At 42.4% G+C, this 17,569-nt stretch overlaps 1 protein-coding gene across 6 annotated transcripts in view; it reads left to right on the top strand.

The window, feature by feature from the left end:
• The window catches only part of plekhg3 (pleckstrin homology and RhoGEF domain containing G3), a 56,476-nt gene that overhangs the window by 9,162 nt on the left and 29,745 nt on the right, over window positions 1-17,569 (top strand). For 2 of the 6 annotated variants that reach the window (XM_078173589.1, XM_078173590.1), the window contains one exon: window positions 16,980-17,042. The exons of 2 other annotated variants lie outside the window; for them this stretch is intronic. In XM_078173589.1, the coding sequence (XP_078029715.1) occupies window positions 16,980-17,042 (63 nt within the window). Of the gene's footprint in view, window positions 1-14,268; window positions 14,581-16,979; window positions 17,043-17,569 lie in introns of those variants that run through there. 2 more of the 6 variants (XM_033648702.2, XM_078173588.1) reach the window with 2 other exon arrangements.

The raw sequence follows: 17,569 nt of genomic DNA, 5'->3' as shown, positions 1-17,569 counted from the left end.
TGTTCTCGTTTAGTGTGAGCTGCAGAGAGCCGGGGTTACATCAGGACCGACACACCTGTAGGTCAATATTTGGATTATTTGCCTGTGGTGAAGAAGAGGAGGATGATGATGATGATGTCACTGAGTCAACACTGATGTCCACATTCAGCTCTGTGTCACTGTCATCACATCAGTCATCAGTTAATAAACCATTTATAATTTCTGGTTCTGTCGGTCCGGTATGACGAACCAGATTAAACCAGTTTGATCTGATACAAACAGGCTGAACCTTCATGTGTCATGTTGACACATTGTGACATCATCACCCTGAGCTGATGGCGTCATGGCGTTAAATCCAGCTCATACTGCCTCAGTAATAATCAATATTCAGACTGTTCTCACTAATGTTTCATATGTTTTCCTACGAAAAGAAACGCAACTGATTTCACTCATATCCCACGTACTTCAAATGCTGTGATCATGTGCGGAGCGTTAGCTGCAGCATGACCGGAGGGAAGCACAGCCAGTTAGCCTCCGCTAGTCTCTGAGCTGGCCCCGGCTCTCCGTTTGGATCCAACCGGAGCACCGAGCCCTGGTTTGTTATTCAGGTTAAAGTGGGAAGAAGCAGCGGGTTTATCGGGCAGCTGAGTGAAGTGGAGCCTGAGGAGGAAACACCGGGACCGTCTGGATGTAATAGTCCGTGGAGGTGCTGCGGTGCTCGGCTGCACAGATAGGAAACCCCTCGGCTGACAGGATGTACCACTCTCTCACTCCGCTCTCTCTCACGCAGGCGCAGAACGTACGTGCTACTTGGCCGTCGGATGTAGTCCGTGTAGTGTGTTCAAATGCAACTGACACAGGGCGACGTGAGGCGACGTAGACGATGCAACAGTTGGCTTTCGTCGCCGCTAGTTCTTTGATGTCGGTTTGGTGTGTCCGCACCTTTACAGAGACCAAAATACAAAGAATGAGGCTTGGGACGGCGTTGCGGAGGCAGTCGGTTGGTCTGGTGAGTTTTAAAGTGTGTAATGTTTGTAACAGAGGAGAGAACTGCAGGCTAATGTTGAGACGTAGCATGCAAGTCTTCCTTGCTTGGATTGAATGGGATGACATACGTTTTCTCTTTTCATTGACCAAACATAACTTTGTGTAACTATGAGCTTTCTGACTGGACAACAACAAGCAGCAACTACGCTGCTTTAAAGCCAGTAGTCGCGTTGTGACTCCTTTAAACTGACAAGCACGATCGAACATTCAGTGAGTCACGTGATGAGCGACTAGAGTGACTAAAGCTGCCACAAATGTTTTTGACAGTCGTGCTTCTTGTGCGTCCGCGAGAGACTTTGCCTCTTTGGAAGCTTCTGGTGTGAACGTACAGTCAGGAGGCAGGTTGGATGGGTCACAAAAATCTTTCTCCTCGAGTCACGTGTTCAGATCTGTGTGAACTTTGAGTCATGTTGATGGTTTGTGTTTCTGTTCCTAAACCTAACCTCTGTGACTTTACGATAAATATGTAACTATACGTTCAGGACAAAACGTCATCCGTGCAGATTCGTAGGATATCATACGAAGTGTTCTTTGAGGACACGTGACAATACGACAGCATGATGAACGTTTGATTATAAACAGACTGACGGAGCTGCTGGCGTCCGACAGGCTGTGAGCCGGTCACATGTCAGTAGAGGGGGGAGGGGCATAGCGCAGCACGCTCTGTTTGTTTACCAGAAAGTTGATGGGTTTTTTGGGGTGATGAGAGGAAACATGTCAGAGTTAGTGTTTGTAGAAAAACCAAAACTGCTCTTGTGTGATGACATTTAGGATCTGAAGCTGACGATCGAGGTGTTCTCACTGACCACCAGGCTTGGAGCTGAATTTTGTCAGACGCAGTGTTTCTATTTGTTCCTGTGGCTCAGTTTGAAAGTGCTGCGGTGTACGAGGAACAGCTGATTCGTGAAGTTGAAATGAGGAGTGATCTCTACGACACCTTCGTATTTAACTACGGAGAGCTGACTGAGGTGTCAGCTGACTGCAGGGAGATCAGCAGAACGTCTCATCACTTATAACAAGCGTCCTGTAGTAGCTGATATAAAGAACTCACCCGTCTGTTCAGTGGTCACGTCTCCAGTCTGACCTGCAGCTCACAGCTCAGAGCGACGTGGTTTGTTTATGTGACGTCACAGACGAGCAGTTTGAACAGACTCAATGTGGACGGAGAGCTCCGATGTTACAAGATGCTACGTGATAGTCAGACGCTCACTTCCTGTCAGGGCACAGTGTCGTCCTGTTTCGCTGCTGAAGCTGCTGTGTGAGTGGGATCAGATCTCGTGGTCAAACCCAGAATATGGAGTCATTTCTTTTACACCAGATCAACCCCAATAGATAATCATGATGGTGACACGTGATTGACTAAAAGACCAAAAAAAAAAAAAAAGATTCTTTATTTAACCTGAGGGAAGTGAAGGCACCCAGTATCTTATTACACAACACATACAGTTACACACAGGGACGGAGAAATAAGAATAAACCCACACAGTGAGATGTCAGTCTGGTCCCAGGACGACGACACACAGCTGTTACTGCGCACTGAGAGTCAGAAAACACAGTGAAGCCTCCACATTGAAAAAGGTCAAATTTCACAGTGTTGAACACAAAAATTATCCTACACAAAATAATACGACGACATGAAGGAAACAGCAAACTAAAAAAGAAAAAATACTACATATGAACATAAACCTCAGTAACAGAAACAAAATGTAACATAGAATTTTAAAAGAACCTTTCACGCCCAACGTCCTGGATCATTTTTATTTTATTATATTATTGTTTTATTTCTGGACGTGTTTGTGGGACTTTAATGTCGTAGTCGACTCCTTCATGTGCTGTTGGTTAAAACCAGGCTGTTTTATATATCAAATAACTGTGGTAAATAAAGTGGCATGAAATGGAAATACTTGAGTAAAATATAAGTACATCAACAGTGTACCTGAGTGCAGTATCTGTGTGACAACAACAGAGACTATAAGACAAATCTGAAGCTGCTTTCACTGTCCGTATAATATTTATTACACAACAACAACAATACTTATAGAAACATTTCCTTGTTTTGAGCGTAAAAAAATTACAACTCTAAAAAGTTGATATAATAACATTTTGAACGCACTGAGTGATCGGCCAGCAGCAGCAAAGATCAAGACTGAGGTTGGAAAAAGGAGAAAGAAAAAAATAAATGATATATTCATATTATATTTAAATTCATATGTGATACACAAATATGTGCGTAAAGTAACACAAAGGGATTCACTTTAAAACCTGACACTGCACAAAAAATAAAAATGCATCTGGATCATAGTTGTTGTTAATTATTGACAGATACCAGACTGTGATTAACCCTCCCAAAAAAATCCACTTTGCATTTAATATTTTATTTCTAATTCACTTATTGTGTTTTTTTCTTATAAAAATGACACTGGCACTTAATGGGTTAACATCCTGGAAATGATGATGGAATTGATTTTAATGATCAAGATTAAAGTTGGAAAAAGAAAAAAAAAAATATTGGAACAATATATTCTAATAATGTTTATATTCATATGTGATACACATACATGTGTACAATGGTATGGAATTGTGATTTTATTTGCAGATGCAGTAAGTGTTAAAAATAAAGACCTCCACCAGTAAAAGGTGACACAGCATTTATCTGCAGCTGAATCATCACTTTCATTATTACAAACACAGACATGCGTCTTTAGGTTGTGGACAGGTCGTAGTTTCCTGTCAGAGGTCATGGTGTACTCAGTCCAGCAGGTGGTGTCTCTGTTCCTTCTGCTTATCACACTGAGGCTAATTGGATTAAGCCCCGCCCCCTCCTGTCAGAGCTGCAGGTGGACTGTCACAGACCTGAACACACTCAGACCTGATGAGTCCTGGTTTCACTCGGGTACTCGTCTCTTTGTCTCTGCAGACTGACTGCGCTCTGTTTAAGGTAGGCTGCGATTTTACAGCTTCTACACAAATATCATGTTTTTATTTAGAGCTGAAAGAATCAGACCTGAGATCAGCTGATCTGTTGTTATTGATCCGTCGTATGACTAACGTGACAGTGAGCTGTGACAGACGTGTGAGTTTCTGTCAGTGTTTCAAAGCAACACGAAAACATTCAGGAACCAGAAATTAGTTTGCAATAATTAAACCTGTTAGCAGAACAACCAATCACAGCGCTCGGTGCAGTGACATAGAAACAGTGAGGAAATGTGTCTGTTAAATTTGGCGTTTATTGTTCAGAGTCTGGTTGGTGTGGACGGCACTTTGTGTCTGTTAAATTGGGTGTTTATTGTTCAGAGTCTGGTTGGTGCGGACGGCACTTTGTGCCGACACCAAACGCCCTGATTGTCACGGCTCTTCATGGAGGTGTTGCCATAGCAACGGCCCCTCATGCTTGTGGGTAGTGTAGAGATGATGGAGCTTGACCTGAAGCTCCGCCCACCTGTACTCTGCTGGTGATTGGATATTGATCTGTGTGTGTGTCTGTCAGCACCACTTCCTGTTTGTCTCTGCGTCCTGTCACATGACCAGACTCTTTATCACCATGGAAACTAATTGACTTTAACTCTGTTACATAACAGAGGTGTTGTCACTCTGCTGACATCATCATCACCACAGCAACAACACAGTTCATACTGATTTATACTGGTGTTTACTGGTGTTAAATGGTTTATACTGGTTTATACTGGTCTAAACTGTAGCCTAGTGGTTTATTGTTTACTGTGAGTCTTTGCACTGGTCTGTTCCTGTGTACATTGGTTGATACTGGTTGATACTGGTCTATATTGGATTCTAAAGGTTCACACTGGTTTGAAATCTGATCAGTGGTTTATGTTATCTTTTACTGGTTATACTGGTCTCATATTCTCACATTTAACACACCTCCAGTATCAGGTGATGTTTCGGTGCAGTCAGCCAATCAGATCACACCACAGTCCTCCTGTCTGTCTGATCAATGATCATATTGATGACCGAGGAAACGATCACAACATGATGTTGGTCAGTGAGCCGATGACAAACAGCTTCATCATCACACACAGACGTTAAACTTTACTGACACGTCCAGCAGCTGGTGTTTTGGTGTCCGGAGCAGCTGATTGGTCAGATCTGAGGAGGGGGCGGGGTCAGTTGTAATGTGTAATCTCTTCTGGTTCTTTTCTCTCTCTGAGGGCTGGATGTCCTAATCTGAGTAATCCTCATCATCACAGATTACACACACACACACACACACACACAAATGAATGAATGAATGAATGAATGAATGAATGAGGGCTCAATAATCTTGTTAGATGTAGTTTCCATCTTGAATCATTAGAGGGTTAAAACTCTTCTTCTTTGGTAGTTTGAGGAGACGATGTTAAAGATGATTGTTTCTTCTGATGATAAATCCATGAATGTATCTATTGATCAACTGATCTATCGATCGATATGTTGAGTGTTAGTTATTGAGTGAATGCAGAGCTGTAAAAGCTTCAGTGTTTCCCTCTGAGGTGGAGCAGAAAGAGAAGGCTGCAGGAAGTGGAAATACTCAGGTGAAGTTCCTCAGAGTTGTATTTGAGTAAATGTACTCTGAGTGAAGCAGCTTGATTCGGGGGGTGTGTGTGTGTGTGTGTGTGTGTGTGTGTGTGTGTGTGTGTGTGTGTGTGTGTGTGTGTGTGTGTGTGTGTGAGTGTGTGTGTGTGTGTGTTCTGTAGGAAGTCCTGCAGGTTGATTATGCAGGTCAGAGAGCTGCTGGTAAACGAGGGGTTAATCCTCCCACAGCGAGGCATTTGAGGCATGCAGGAACTCTGACACTCCCATCTGATAATCGTCCCACAGAGAGGAGGAGGTGAATGAATCTGTGACTCCACCTGATAACAGATCAGTCAGACAGGAAGTGACGCGTCGCCTTAGGAACATACTGAGTACTAAATGTTCCTTCCTGTCTGTAACTGACCAATCGTGAGTCACTGAGACACCTGAGAAGTTTATTTCCTGAGACCTGAGGACAGAACCTCCATCAGAGCTCGCTGGTTCCTTTTAATGAGCGCAAACAGGAAACGTGTCGGACTCGTGCTCAGTTCATGTGTCAGAGGTGTTTCTGATATTCTGTCCACCCCGGCAGACAGAAGCTGAAGTCACAACGTGACTGTGTTGTGTTGCATCACGATGAGACGTTGTGGTTAAAGAACTCTGTTGTGTCTCCAGAACAGTGGGAACATTCTCCTGCGCTCTGGCTCCGCCCCTCCCAGACGCTCAGTGACACAAACAAACAAACCCCCCCTGAGAACAGCTGATCACTGCACCATCAGTCTGCCTCACACACACTGTGTTTAATGTTGGCTGGGGAAAACTCTGTCATTATAGCACTGCAGACCTTCTTCATCATCATCATCATCATCATCTGGAATCATACAACAATAAAAGTCAGTCCTGTGATAGTCTGGTGACCTGTCCAGGGTGATCCAACCAGTGTCAGCTGGGATAGGCTCTGCCCCCACAACCCCTAACAGGATAAGAGGTTACAGAAAATGAATGAATGAACAGTTTATGATATTACACAATTATTATCAGTATCTTCAGTTACATTGACCCTTTAAAGGAATGAAAACAGAAGGCTTTGTAGTTGAACAAACACTTTGTATAATTATGTTTCATTAAGTCCCGCCTCTTAGACGACGACTGGCCAGTCATAGCATAGAATCGTCCAGGTAGGTCAAGGGTCCAACAACAACACAGCTGTGCTCCACAGACTCTCACTCAGTCATTTCACATATACTTCAATTTTGGTTTTGTGGATTTGGAGCTAAACATTGTGTCTGGAGACGTATTCTTAGAACAGTTCGTTTGGTGTCCTACAAAACTGTGACCCACGAACGACGTTACATCTGTAATGTACAGTTATGTGATTAACGTAAAGTTACAGAGGTGAGGTTTAGGAATAGAAACACGGTGAGGATGTACCTTAAAATGACTCAAAGTTCACATGGATCCAAACACGTGACTCCATCCACCCCAACCTGCCTCCGTACAAGCGCTCAGGACTGCTTCCTTGTTTACTGCCATCAGGTCATTGGTGGTATTAGTACTTTTACTGCAGTAAGGTTGTGAACACAGGATGTATGTGGATACTGTGGTATTAGTACTTTTACTGCAGTAAGGCTGTGAACACAGGATGTATGTGGATACTGTGGTATTAGTACTTTTACTGCAGTAAGGTTGTGAACACAGGACGTATGTGGATACTGTGGTATCTGTACTTTTACTGCAGTAAGGCTGTGAACAAAGGACGTATGTGGACACTGTGGTATTAGTACTTTTACTGCAGTAAGGTTGTGAACACAGGACGTATGTGGACACTGTGGTATTAATACTTTTACTGCAGTAAGGCTGTGAACACAGGATGTATGCAGACACTGTGGTATTAGTACTTTTACTGCAGTGAGGTTGTGAACACAGGATGTATGTGGACACTGTGGTATTAGTACTTTTACTGCAGTAAGGTTGTGAACGCAGGACGTATGTGGACACTGTGGTATCTGTACTTTTACGGCAGTAAGGTTGTGAACGCAGGACGTATGTGGATACTGTGGTATTAGTACTTTTACTGCAGTAAGGTTGTGAACACAGGACGTATGTGGATACTGTGGTATCGGTACTTTTACTGCAGTAAGGTTGTGAACACAGGACGTATGTGGATACTGTGGTATCGGTACTTTTACTGCAGTAAGGTTGTGAACACAGGACGTATGTGGATACTGTGGTATTAGTACTTTTACTGCAGTAAGGTTGTGAACACAGGACGTATGTGGATACTGTGGTATCGGTACTTTTACTGCAGTAAGGTTGTGAACACAGGACGTATGTGGACACTGTGGTATCGGTACTTTTACTGCAGTAAGGTTGTGAACACAGGACGTATGTGGATACTGGGGTATTAATACTTTTACTGCAGTAAGGTTGTGAACACAGGACGTATGTGGATACTGTGGTATTAATACTTTAACTGCAGTAAGGTTGTGGACACAGGACGTATGTGGACACTGTGGTATTAATACTTTTACTGCAGTAAGGTTGTGAACACAGGATGTATGTGGATACTGTGGTATTAGTACTTTTACTGCAGTAAGGTTGTGAACACAGGACGTATGTGGATACTGTGGTATTAATACTTTTACTGCAGTAAGGTTGTGGACACAGGACGTATGTGGATACTGTGGTATTAATACTTTTACTGCAGTAAGGTTGTGAACACAGGACGTATGTGGATACTGTGGTATTAGTACTTTTACTGCAGTAAGGTTGTGAACACAGGACGTATGTGGATACTGTGGTATTAGTACTTTTACTGCAGTAAGGTTGTGAACACAGGACGTATGTGGACACTGTGGTATTAGTACTTTTACTGCAGTAAGGCTGTGAACACAGGACGTATGTGGACACTGTGGTATCTGTACTGTTACTGCAGTAAGGTTGTGAACACAGGACGTATGTGGATACTGTGGTATTAGTACTTTTACTGCAGTAAGGTTGTGAACACAGGATGTATGTGGACACTGTGGTATCTGTACTTTTACTGCAGTAAGGCTGTGAACGCAGAGCGTATGTGGACACTGTGGTATTAGTACTTTTACTGCAGTAAGGTTGTGAACAAAGGACGTATGTGGACACTGTGGTATTAGTACTTTTACTGCAGTAAGGTTGTGAACACAGGACGTATGTGGATACTGTGGTATTAGTACTTTTACTGCAGTAAGGTTGTGAACACAGGATGTATGTGGACACTGTGGTATCTGTACTTTTACTGCAGTAAGGCTGTGAACGCAGAGCGTATGTGGACACTGTGGTATTAGTACTTTAACTGCAGTAAGGTTGTGAACAAAGGACGTATGTGGACACTGTGGTATTAGTACTTTTACTGCAGTAAGGTTGTGAACACAGGACGTATGTGGACACTGTGGTATTAGTACTTTTACTGCAGTAAGGCTGTGAACACAGGACGTATGTGGACACTGTGGTATTAGTACTTTTACTGCAGTAAGGCTGTGAACACAGGACGTATGTGGACACTGTGGTATCTGTACTTTAACTGCAGTAAGGTTGTGAACACAGGACGTATGTGGATACTGTGGTATCTGTACTTTTACTGCAGTAAGGTTGTGAACACAGGACGTATGTGGATACTGTGATATTAGTACTTTTACTGCAGTAAGGTTGTGAACACAGGACATATGTGGACACTGTGGTATTAGTACTTTTACTGCAGTAAGGCTGTGAACACAGGACGTATGTGGACACTGTGGTATTAGTACTTTTACTGCAGTAAGGTTGTGAACGCGGGACGTATGTGGACACTGTGGTATTAGTACTTTTACTGCAGTAAGGCTGTGAACACAGGACGTATGTGGACACTGTGGTATTAGTACTTTTACTGCAGTAAGGCTGTGAACACAGGATGTATGTGGACACTGTGGTATTAGTACTTTTACTGCAGTAAGGTTGTGAACACAGGACGTATGTGGATACTGTGGTATTAGTACTTTTACTGCAGTAAGGTTGTGAACACAGGATGTATGTGGACACTGTGGTATCTGTACTTTTGCTGCAGTAAGGCTGTGAACGCAGAGCGTATGTGGACACTGTGGTATTAGTACTTTAACTGCAGTAAGGTTGTGAACGCAGAGCGTATGTGGACACTGTGGTATTAGTACTTTAACTGCAGTAAGGTTGTGAACAAAGGACGTATGTGGACACTGTGGTATCTGTACTTTTACTGCAGTAAGGTTGTGAACGCAGGACGTATGTGGACACTGTGGTATTAGTACTTTTACTGCAGTAAGGTTGTGAACGCAGGACGTATGTGGACACTGTGGTATCTGTACTTTTACTGCAGTAAGGTTGTGAACGCAGGACGTATGTGGACACTGTGGTATCTGTACTTTTACTGCAGTAAGGTTGTGAACGCGGACGTATGTGGACACTGTGGTATTAGTACTTTAACTGCAGTAAGGTTGTGAACAAAGGACGTATGTGGACACTGTGGTATTAGTACTTTTACTGCAGTAAGGTTGTGAACACAGGACGTATGTGGACACTGTGGTATCTGTACTTTTACTGCAGTAAGGTTGTGAACACAGGACGTATGTGGACACTGTGGTATTAGTACTTTTACTGCAGTAAGGTTGTGAACGCAGGACGTATGTGGACACTGTGGTATCTGTACTTTTACTGCAGTAAGGTTGTGAACGCAGGACGTATGTGGACACTGTGGTATTAGTACTTTTACTGCAGTAAGGCTGTGAACACAGGACGTATGTGGACACTGTGGTATTAGTACTTTTACTGCAGTAAGGCTGTGAACACAGGACGTATGTGGACACTGTGGTATCTGTACTTTAACTGCAGTAAGGTTGTGAACACAGGACGTATGTGGACACTGTGGTATCTGTACTTTAACTGCAGTAAGGCTGTGAACACAGGACGTATGTGGACACTGTGGTATCTGTACTTTAACTGCAGTAAGGTTGTGAACACAGGACGTATGTGGATACTGTGGTATTCGTACTTTAACTGCAGTAAGGTTGTGAACACAGGACGTATGTGGATACTGTGGTATTTGTACTTTTACTGCAGTAAGGCTGTGAACACAGGATGTATGTGGACACTGTGGTATTAGTACTTTTACTGCAGTAAGGTTGTGAACACAGGACGTATGTGGATACTGTGGTATTAGTACTTTTACTGCAGTAAGGTTGTGAACACAGGACGTATGTGGATACTGTGGTATTAGTACTTTTACTGCAGTAAGGCTGTGAACACAGGATGTATGTGGACACTGTGGTATTAGTACTTTTACTGCAGTAAGGCTGTGAACACAGGACGTATGTGGATACTGTGGTATTCGTACTTTTACTGCAGTAAGGTTGTGAACACAGGACGTATGTGGATACTGTGGTATTAATACATTTACTGCAGTAAGGCTGTGAACACAGGACGTATGTGGACACTGTGGTATCTGTACTTTTACTGCAGTAAGGTTGTGAACACAGGACGTATGTGGATACTGTGGTATTAGTACTTTTACTGCAGTAAGGTTGTGAACACAGGATGTATGTGGACACTGTGGTATCTGTACTTTTACTGCAGTAAGGCTGTGAACGCAGAGCGTATGTGGACACTGGTATTAGTACTTTAACTGCAGTAAGGTTGTGAACACAGGACGTATGTGGATACTGTGGTATTAGTACTTTTACTGCAGTAAGGTTGTGAACGCAGAGCGTATGTGGACACTGTGGTATTAGTACTTTTACTGCAGTAAGGTTGTGAACGCAGAGCGTATGTGGACACTGTGGTATTAGTACTTTAACTGCAGTAAGGTTGTGAACACAGGACGTATGTGGATACTGTGGTATTAGTACTTTTACTGCAGTAAGGTTGTGAACAAAGGACGTATGTGGACACTGTGGTATTAATACTTTAACTGCAGTAACGTTGTGAACACAGGACGTATGTGGACACTGTGGTATTAGTACTTTTACTGCAGTAAGGTTGTGAACACAGGACATATGTGGACACTGTGGTATTAGTACTTTAACTGCAGTAAGGTTGTGAACACAGGACGTATGTGGACACTGTGGTATTAGTACTTTAACTGCAGTAAGGTTGTGAACACAGGACGTATGTGGATACTGTGGTATTAGTACTTTTACTGCAGTAAGGTTGTGAACAAAGGACGTATGTGGACACTGTGGTATTAATACTTTAACTGCAGTAACGTTGTGAACACAGGACGTATGTGGACACTGTGGTATTAGTACTTTAACTGCAGTAAGGTTGTGAACACAGGACGTATGTGGATACTGTGGTATTAGTACTTTTACTGCAGTAAGGTTGTGAACAAAGGACGTATGTGGATACTGTGGTATTAGTACTTTAACTGCAGTAAGGTTGTGAACACAGGACGTATGTGGATACTGTGGTATTAGTACTTTTACTGCAGTAAGGTTGTGAACAAAGGACGTATGTGGACACTGTGGTATTAATACTTTAACTGCAGTAACGTTGTGAACACAGGACGTATGTGGACACTGTGGTATTAGTACTTTTACTGCAGTAAGGTTGTGAACACAGGACATATGTGGACACTGTGGTATTAGTACTTTAACTGCAGTAAGGTTGTGAACACAGGACGTATGTGGACACTGTGGTATTAGTACTTTAACTGCAGTAAGGTTGTGAACAAAGGACGTATGTGGACACTGTGGTATTAGTACTTTAACTGCAGTAAGGTTGTGAACGCAGAGCGTATGTGGACACTGTGGTATTAGTACTTTAACTGCAGTAAGGTTGTGAACACAGGACGTATGTGGATACTGTGGTATTAGTACTTTTACTGCAGTAAGGTTGTGAACAAAGGACGTATGTGGACACTGTGGTATTAGTACTTTAACTGCAGTAAGGTTGTGAACAAAGGACGTATGTGGACACTGTGGTATTAGTACTTTAACTGCGGTAAGGTTGTGAACAAAGGACGTATGTGGACACTGTGGTATTAGTACTTTTACTGCAGTAAGGTTGTGAACACAGGACATATGTGGACACTGTGGTATTAGTACTTTAACTGCAGTAAGGTTGTGAACACAGGACATATGTGGACACTGTGGTATTAGTACTTTAACTGCAGTAAGGTTGTGAACACAGGACGTATGTGGACACTGTGGTATCTGTACTTTTACTGCAGTAAGGTTGTGAACACAGGACGTATGTGGACACTGTGGTATCTGTACTTTTACTGCAGTAAGGTTGTGAACACAGGACGTATGTGGACACTGTGGTATTAGTATTTTTACTGCAGTAAGGTTGTGAACACAGGACGTATGTGGACACTGTGGTATTAGTACTTTTACTGCAGTAAGGTTGTGAACGCAGGACGTATGTGGACACTGTGGTATTAGTACTTTTACTGCAGTAAGGTTGTGAACGCAGGACGTATGTGGACACTGTGGTATCTGTACTTTTACTGCAGTAAGGTTGTGAACGCAGGACGTATGTGGACACTGGTATTAGTACTTTTACTGCAGTAAGGTTGTGAACGCAGGACGTATGTGGATACTGTGGTATCTGTACTTTTACTGCAGTAAGGTTGTGAACACAGGACATATGTGGACACTGGTATCTGTACTTTTACTGCAGTAAGGTTGTGAACACAGGACGTATGTGGACACTGTGGTATTAGTACTTTTACTGCAGTAAGGTTGTGAACGCAGGACGTATGTGGATACTGTGGTATCTGTACTTTTACTGCAGTAAGGTTGTGAACGCAGGACGTATGTGGACACTGTGGTATCTGTACTTTTACTGCAGTAAGGTTGTGAACGCAGGACGTATGTGGACACTGTGGTATTAGTACTTTTACTGCAGTAAGGTTGTGAACACAGGACGTATGTGGATACTGTGGTATCTGTACTTTTACTGCAGTAAGGTTGTGAACACAGGACGTATGTGGACACTGTGGTATTAGTACTTTTACTGCAGTAAGGTTGTGAACGCAGGACGTATGTGGATACTGTGGTATCTGTACTTTTACTGCAGTAAGGTTGTGAACGCAGGACGTATGTGGACACTGTGGTATTAGTACTTTTACTGCAGTAAGGTTGTGAACGCAGGACGTATGTGGACACTGTGGTATTAGTACTTTTACTGCAGTAAGGTTGTGAACGCAGGACGTATGTGGACACTGTGGTATTAGTACTTTTACTGCAGTAAGGTTGTGAACGCAGGACGTATGTGGATACTGTGGTATCTGTACTTTTACTGCAGTAAGGTTGTGAACGCAGGACGTATGTGGACACTGTGGTATCTGTACTTTTACTGCAGTAAGGTTGTGAACGCAGGACGTATGTGGACACTGTGGTATTAGTACTTTAACTAAAACAGAAGCAGGTGTTTGAATTTGACCTCAGATGCCAGATGTTGAGGGGTTTTTTAAGGATGCAATTCAAAGACCAAATGTCTTTAGTCATGTGACAATGCATAGTACATGCAGTGGGGGATTTCTTCTTCTGCTGTTTATTTTTCTGTATGACCTTCAGTAATCGTTCCCCTCCTTAAACTTTTGATCCTGTAATAACTCCTCTTCCTCCTGCTCCTTTCCTCCTTCCTTTCCTTCCTTCCTTCCTTCCTTTAATAACTCCTCCTCCCTCTGTGGTCCCTCCTCCTGTGTTATCTCCCCTCGCTCCCTCTCTGAAGTTAAAGTCTGTGTGTTCATGTGTTTGACTTCACTCTGGGGAGCCTTCAGGTGTCTTCAATGCTGCGGGAAAACTGAATGTTTTCATATGGTTCTGTAACATCTGAGAGGAAGTCTGTAAAGTTTGTAGTGACGGATCATATTTGAGTTGATGGGGTATCAGAGGAGCATGTGGCGCAGTCTGGCTGGAGGAGGAGGAGGAGGAGGAGGAGGAGGAGGAGGAGATGTGGCTGTGGTGAGGTGTTCATGTTCAGAGGAGGAGGTGAAGATCTCCTTCAGGAGTGTTGGGGAGGAGCGGCGGCTCAGACCAGTGTTTGTCCGTCGCTGGTTCGGTGAGTCTCTGCAGTGTCGACGGCTTGATGTCTGCAGGTTTCTTTAGTTTTTATCTGCAAAAGAATTAGTTATAAACAAACATGCTCACGACTGTCTCAGCATCACCAAACAGTGGAGAGGTGGACTCCCGCACAGGCTGACTAATGACACGATTGTTTCATAAATATATATGTACACATGCTTTATATCAACTCAACCTAAAACTGAAAAGTGTGGACGTTGGAAGTTTTCTTGGAAATGCTTTAAAACTCGCATTTGTCTCATGTAAATGTGAGATAAACTCTGTTTCTGGTGTGTGAATGAACGTGATGTGTGTCTGAGTGTGTGATGACAGAAAACAAGCTGTAATCTGTGTGACGGCTGCAGAGGTCAAAGTTCAGCCATGTGTGTGTTTGAAAGTAAACGCTGAGCTGTGACTGGTCCACACGCTCTCATGGTGTCATGTTTACGTGGCTGGAGGCCATAAATCCCCTTCCTGCTGGGTCAGTGAACGCCTCGCTGACTTCACACTGGCAGGAAGCCAAACAGCTAACGGACAGAGCGAGTGTGTGAGTGTGTGTGTGTGTGTGTGTGTGTGTGTGTGTGTGTGTGTGTGTGTGCAGTTTGAATCTGTTTTCATTCAAACACTGGGACAGACGGTCTCATGTTGTCAACTGTAGAAAGTTTTACTGAAGTTTTAAACAAGTTGAAGAAGTTTGTGTTTAGTTCAGTTTCCTGCTGTTTGACCTTCAGTCTGACACAAAGACATTAATAATTAAAAACTTCACACAGCAGCCGTCCTGTCAACACGAATAAATCTGTGTTAATGCTGCATTCAGGCAACCTCAGCAGAACTTTAAAGCTACCTGTGATGAATTCATTGTGTCAGTCAGCGTCCACACGGTCAGGAAACTCCTCAACTCATTGTTTTGGCTGTTTAAAATATGTTTAACCATGTTGAACATTATGTAACGAATGCAGCTTTTATTACTGATTTAAAATCAGCTGCTGAGCTGTGAGACTGTTGAAATGTCACCAGTGTCAGGTTATTGGTGTGTGCAGTTTTTAAATTAGCAAACACCAGCAAAATACGTCTGATCTGCAGTATACGTAATCAATTAAATTAGAGTTGGAGTCTGACTTGAAAGGTTTTTGTTGTCTGTAGAAAACGGTAAATCTGTTGGTGTTTTCTCGTCAGCAGTTGGTCATTCTTTATACAGTTCTGCAGGGATGATGTGTGTCTGTAGTCCGACCCTGAAGTTAGCGTTGCCCTGGTTCCCTCAACAAAGAGCCAATCAGATTGTTCCATTGGTTTTGGATTATTACACAAAATAAATATATGTATCTGATCCTTCAGGTTTTGTTCAGTGAGATGATCTTCACTGATGAACTTTGTGATTATTGAAGAATTAATTCAATCAGCAGAAGTAAAAAGCTAACATAATGCTGTAAACAAACTACACCACGGTCACATGACTTAACGTCACCGCCACAACCAGGCCGTAAACAAACGACACCACGGTCACACGACTTAACGTCACCGCCACAACCAGGCCGTAAACAAACTACACCACGGTCGCACGACTTAACGTCACCGCCACAACCAGGCCGTAAACAAACGACACCACGGTCGCACGACTTAACGTTACCGCCACAACCGTGCCGTAAACAAACTACACCACGGTCACACGACTTAACGTCACCGCCACAACCAGGCCGTAAACAAACTACACCACGGTCACACGACTTAACGTCACCGCCACAACCGGGCCGTAACGTTTTGTTCGCCGTGATGACGTTCTGTAGTCTCATTTAACATTTAGACACAACATTTAGAACAAAACGTGTAAATTGAGCTTGTGTGAACCGCAGACCTTACTGCAGACATCAAACTAAAAGCCCACTGACTTTGAGATGAGGGAACAGGAAGCTCTCAAATGCTAACTCATTTCCATGTTTTAGGACTTGATTTCCTGGCGGACGCCATAATAAAAATAATAATAGACCATTAACAAAAATATGTTGTACTTCTAAGAACAGATTTTTGTTTTTAATTGTTTTTTGACTTTTTTTTTTTAGAACAGTTGATTCTGACCATTAGCATGCTAACATTAAACAATTTAACAAGTTTTCATGCTAACTTTTGATATGTATCTAATGTTAATTATTAGTTTAAGGTTGCTGTGACTCAATAGCTTACTGTTATTTTGCAACCTACCTTTAGCATACTAACATGCATACATGTGATGTGTTAGCATGACATGCTAACAGCTTGTTGGACTGACTGTAACACTGCTGTTGAGTAGCATCACAGTTAGCATTGAACTTTCACTGTCAAACATTTTGTTGTTGTTAACTGTGAATATATTTTTCAGTTTTCTGGTCTGAATGTTTGGTGGTTGTCTTTTCTCTGTCTCAGGTGGACTGTCAGTGTCTCTGCTCTTCAGATATTTAGTGAAACCCTCCGAGGAGTGGTTAGCCGGTATGTTTGCTAACACTAACCAAAAACCACATGGCGGCCATTTTGAGCAGTGAAGGCGGGAAACTGTGGCAGCGCTTTACCACAAACATTTATTAAAAGATAACACGCTATGTAGAAACCTAAATTTAGAGAAAAATCATTCATACATTTATGCTAGCTGGTCACTTTTAGCATGATAGCGCATGTTTTATTTTTCTTTATTTTATTAGTTTCAGATAAATACAAAAGTGAATAAAAATATTGAAGTGCATATGAGGGTAGAAACCTGAACAGGTTTATATAAAAACCACTCAGAGGACACAGAAATGTTAAAATACAAACTAACAATACATTTTAAATACTAGAATTTTAACATACAGATAAAATTTAAATTTAAAGTAATCATCGTACCAACAGTATAAACATCAGTTCCTAAAAGTGATTAATATTGTTGTAAATGAAATGGTTTTGATAGAACTTTTCTTTTTTAGCCTAACATTTATGGTGTTGGTGTAAAATGCTATCAAGCTAACATTTAGCATCATGTT

The sequence above is a fragment of the Epinephelus lanceolatus genome, chromosome 13, assembly GCF_041903045.1.
Source record: "Epinephelus lanceolatus isolate andai-2023 chromosome 13, ASM4190304v1, whole genome shotgun sequence".
In the NCBI taxonomy this organism is placed as follows: Eukaryota; Metazoa; Chordata; class Actinopteri; order Perciformes; family Serranidae; genus Epinephelus; species Epinephelus lanceolatus.
The sequence above is the reverse complement of the archived record's forward strand: the minus strand, read 5'-3'. Positions and strand labels throughout refer to the sequence as shown.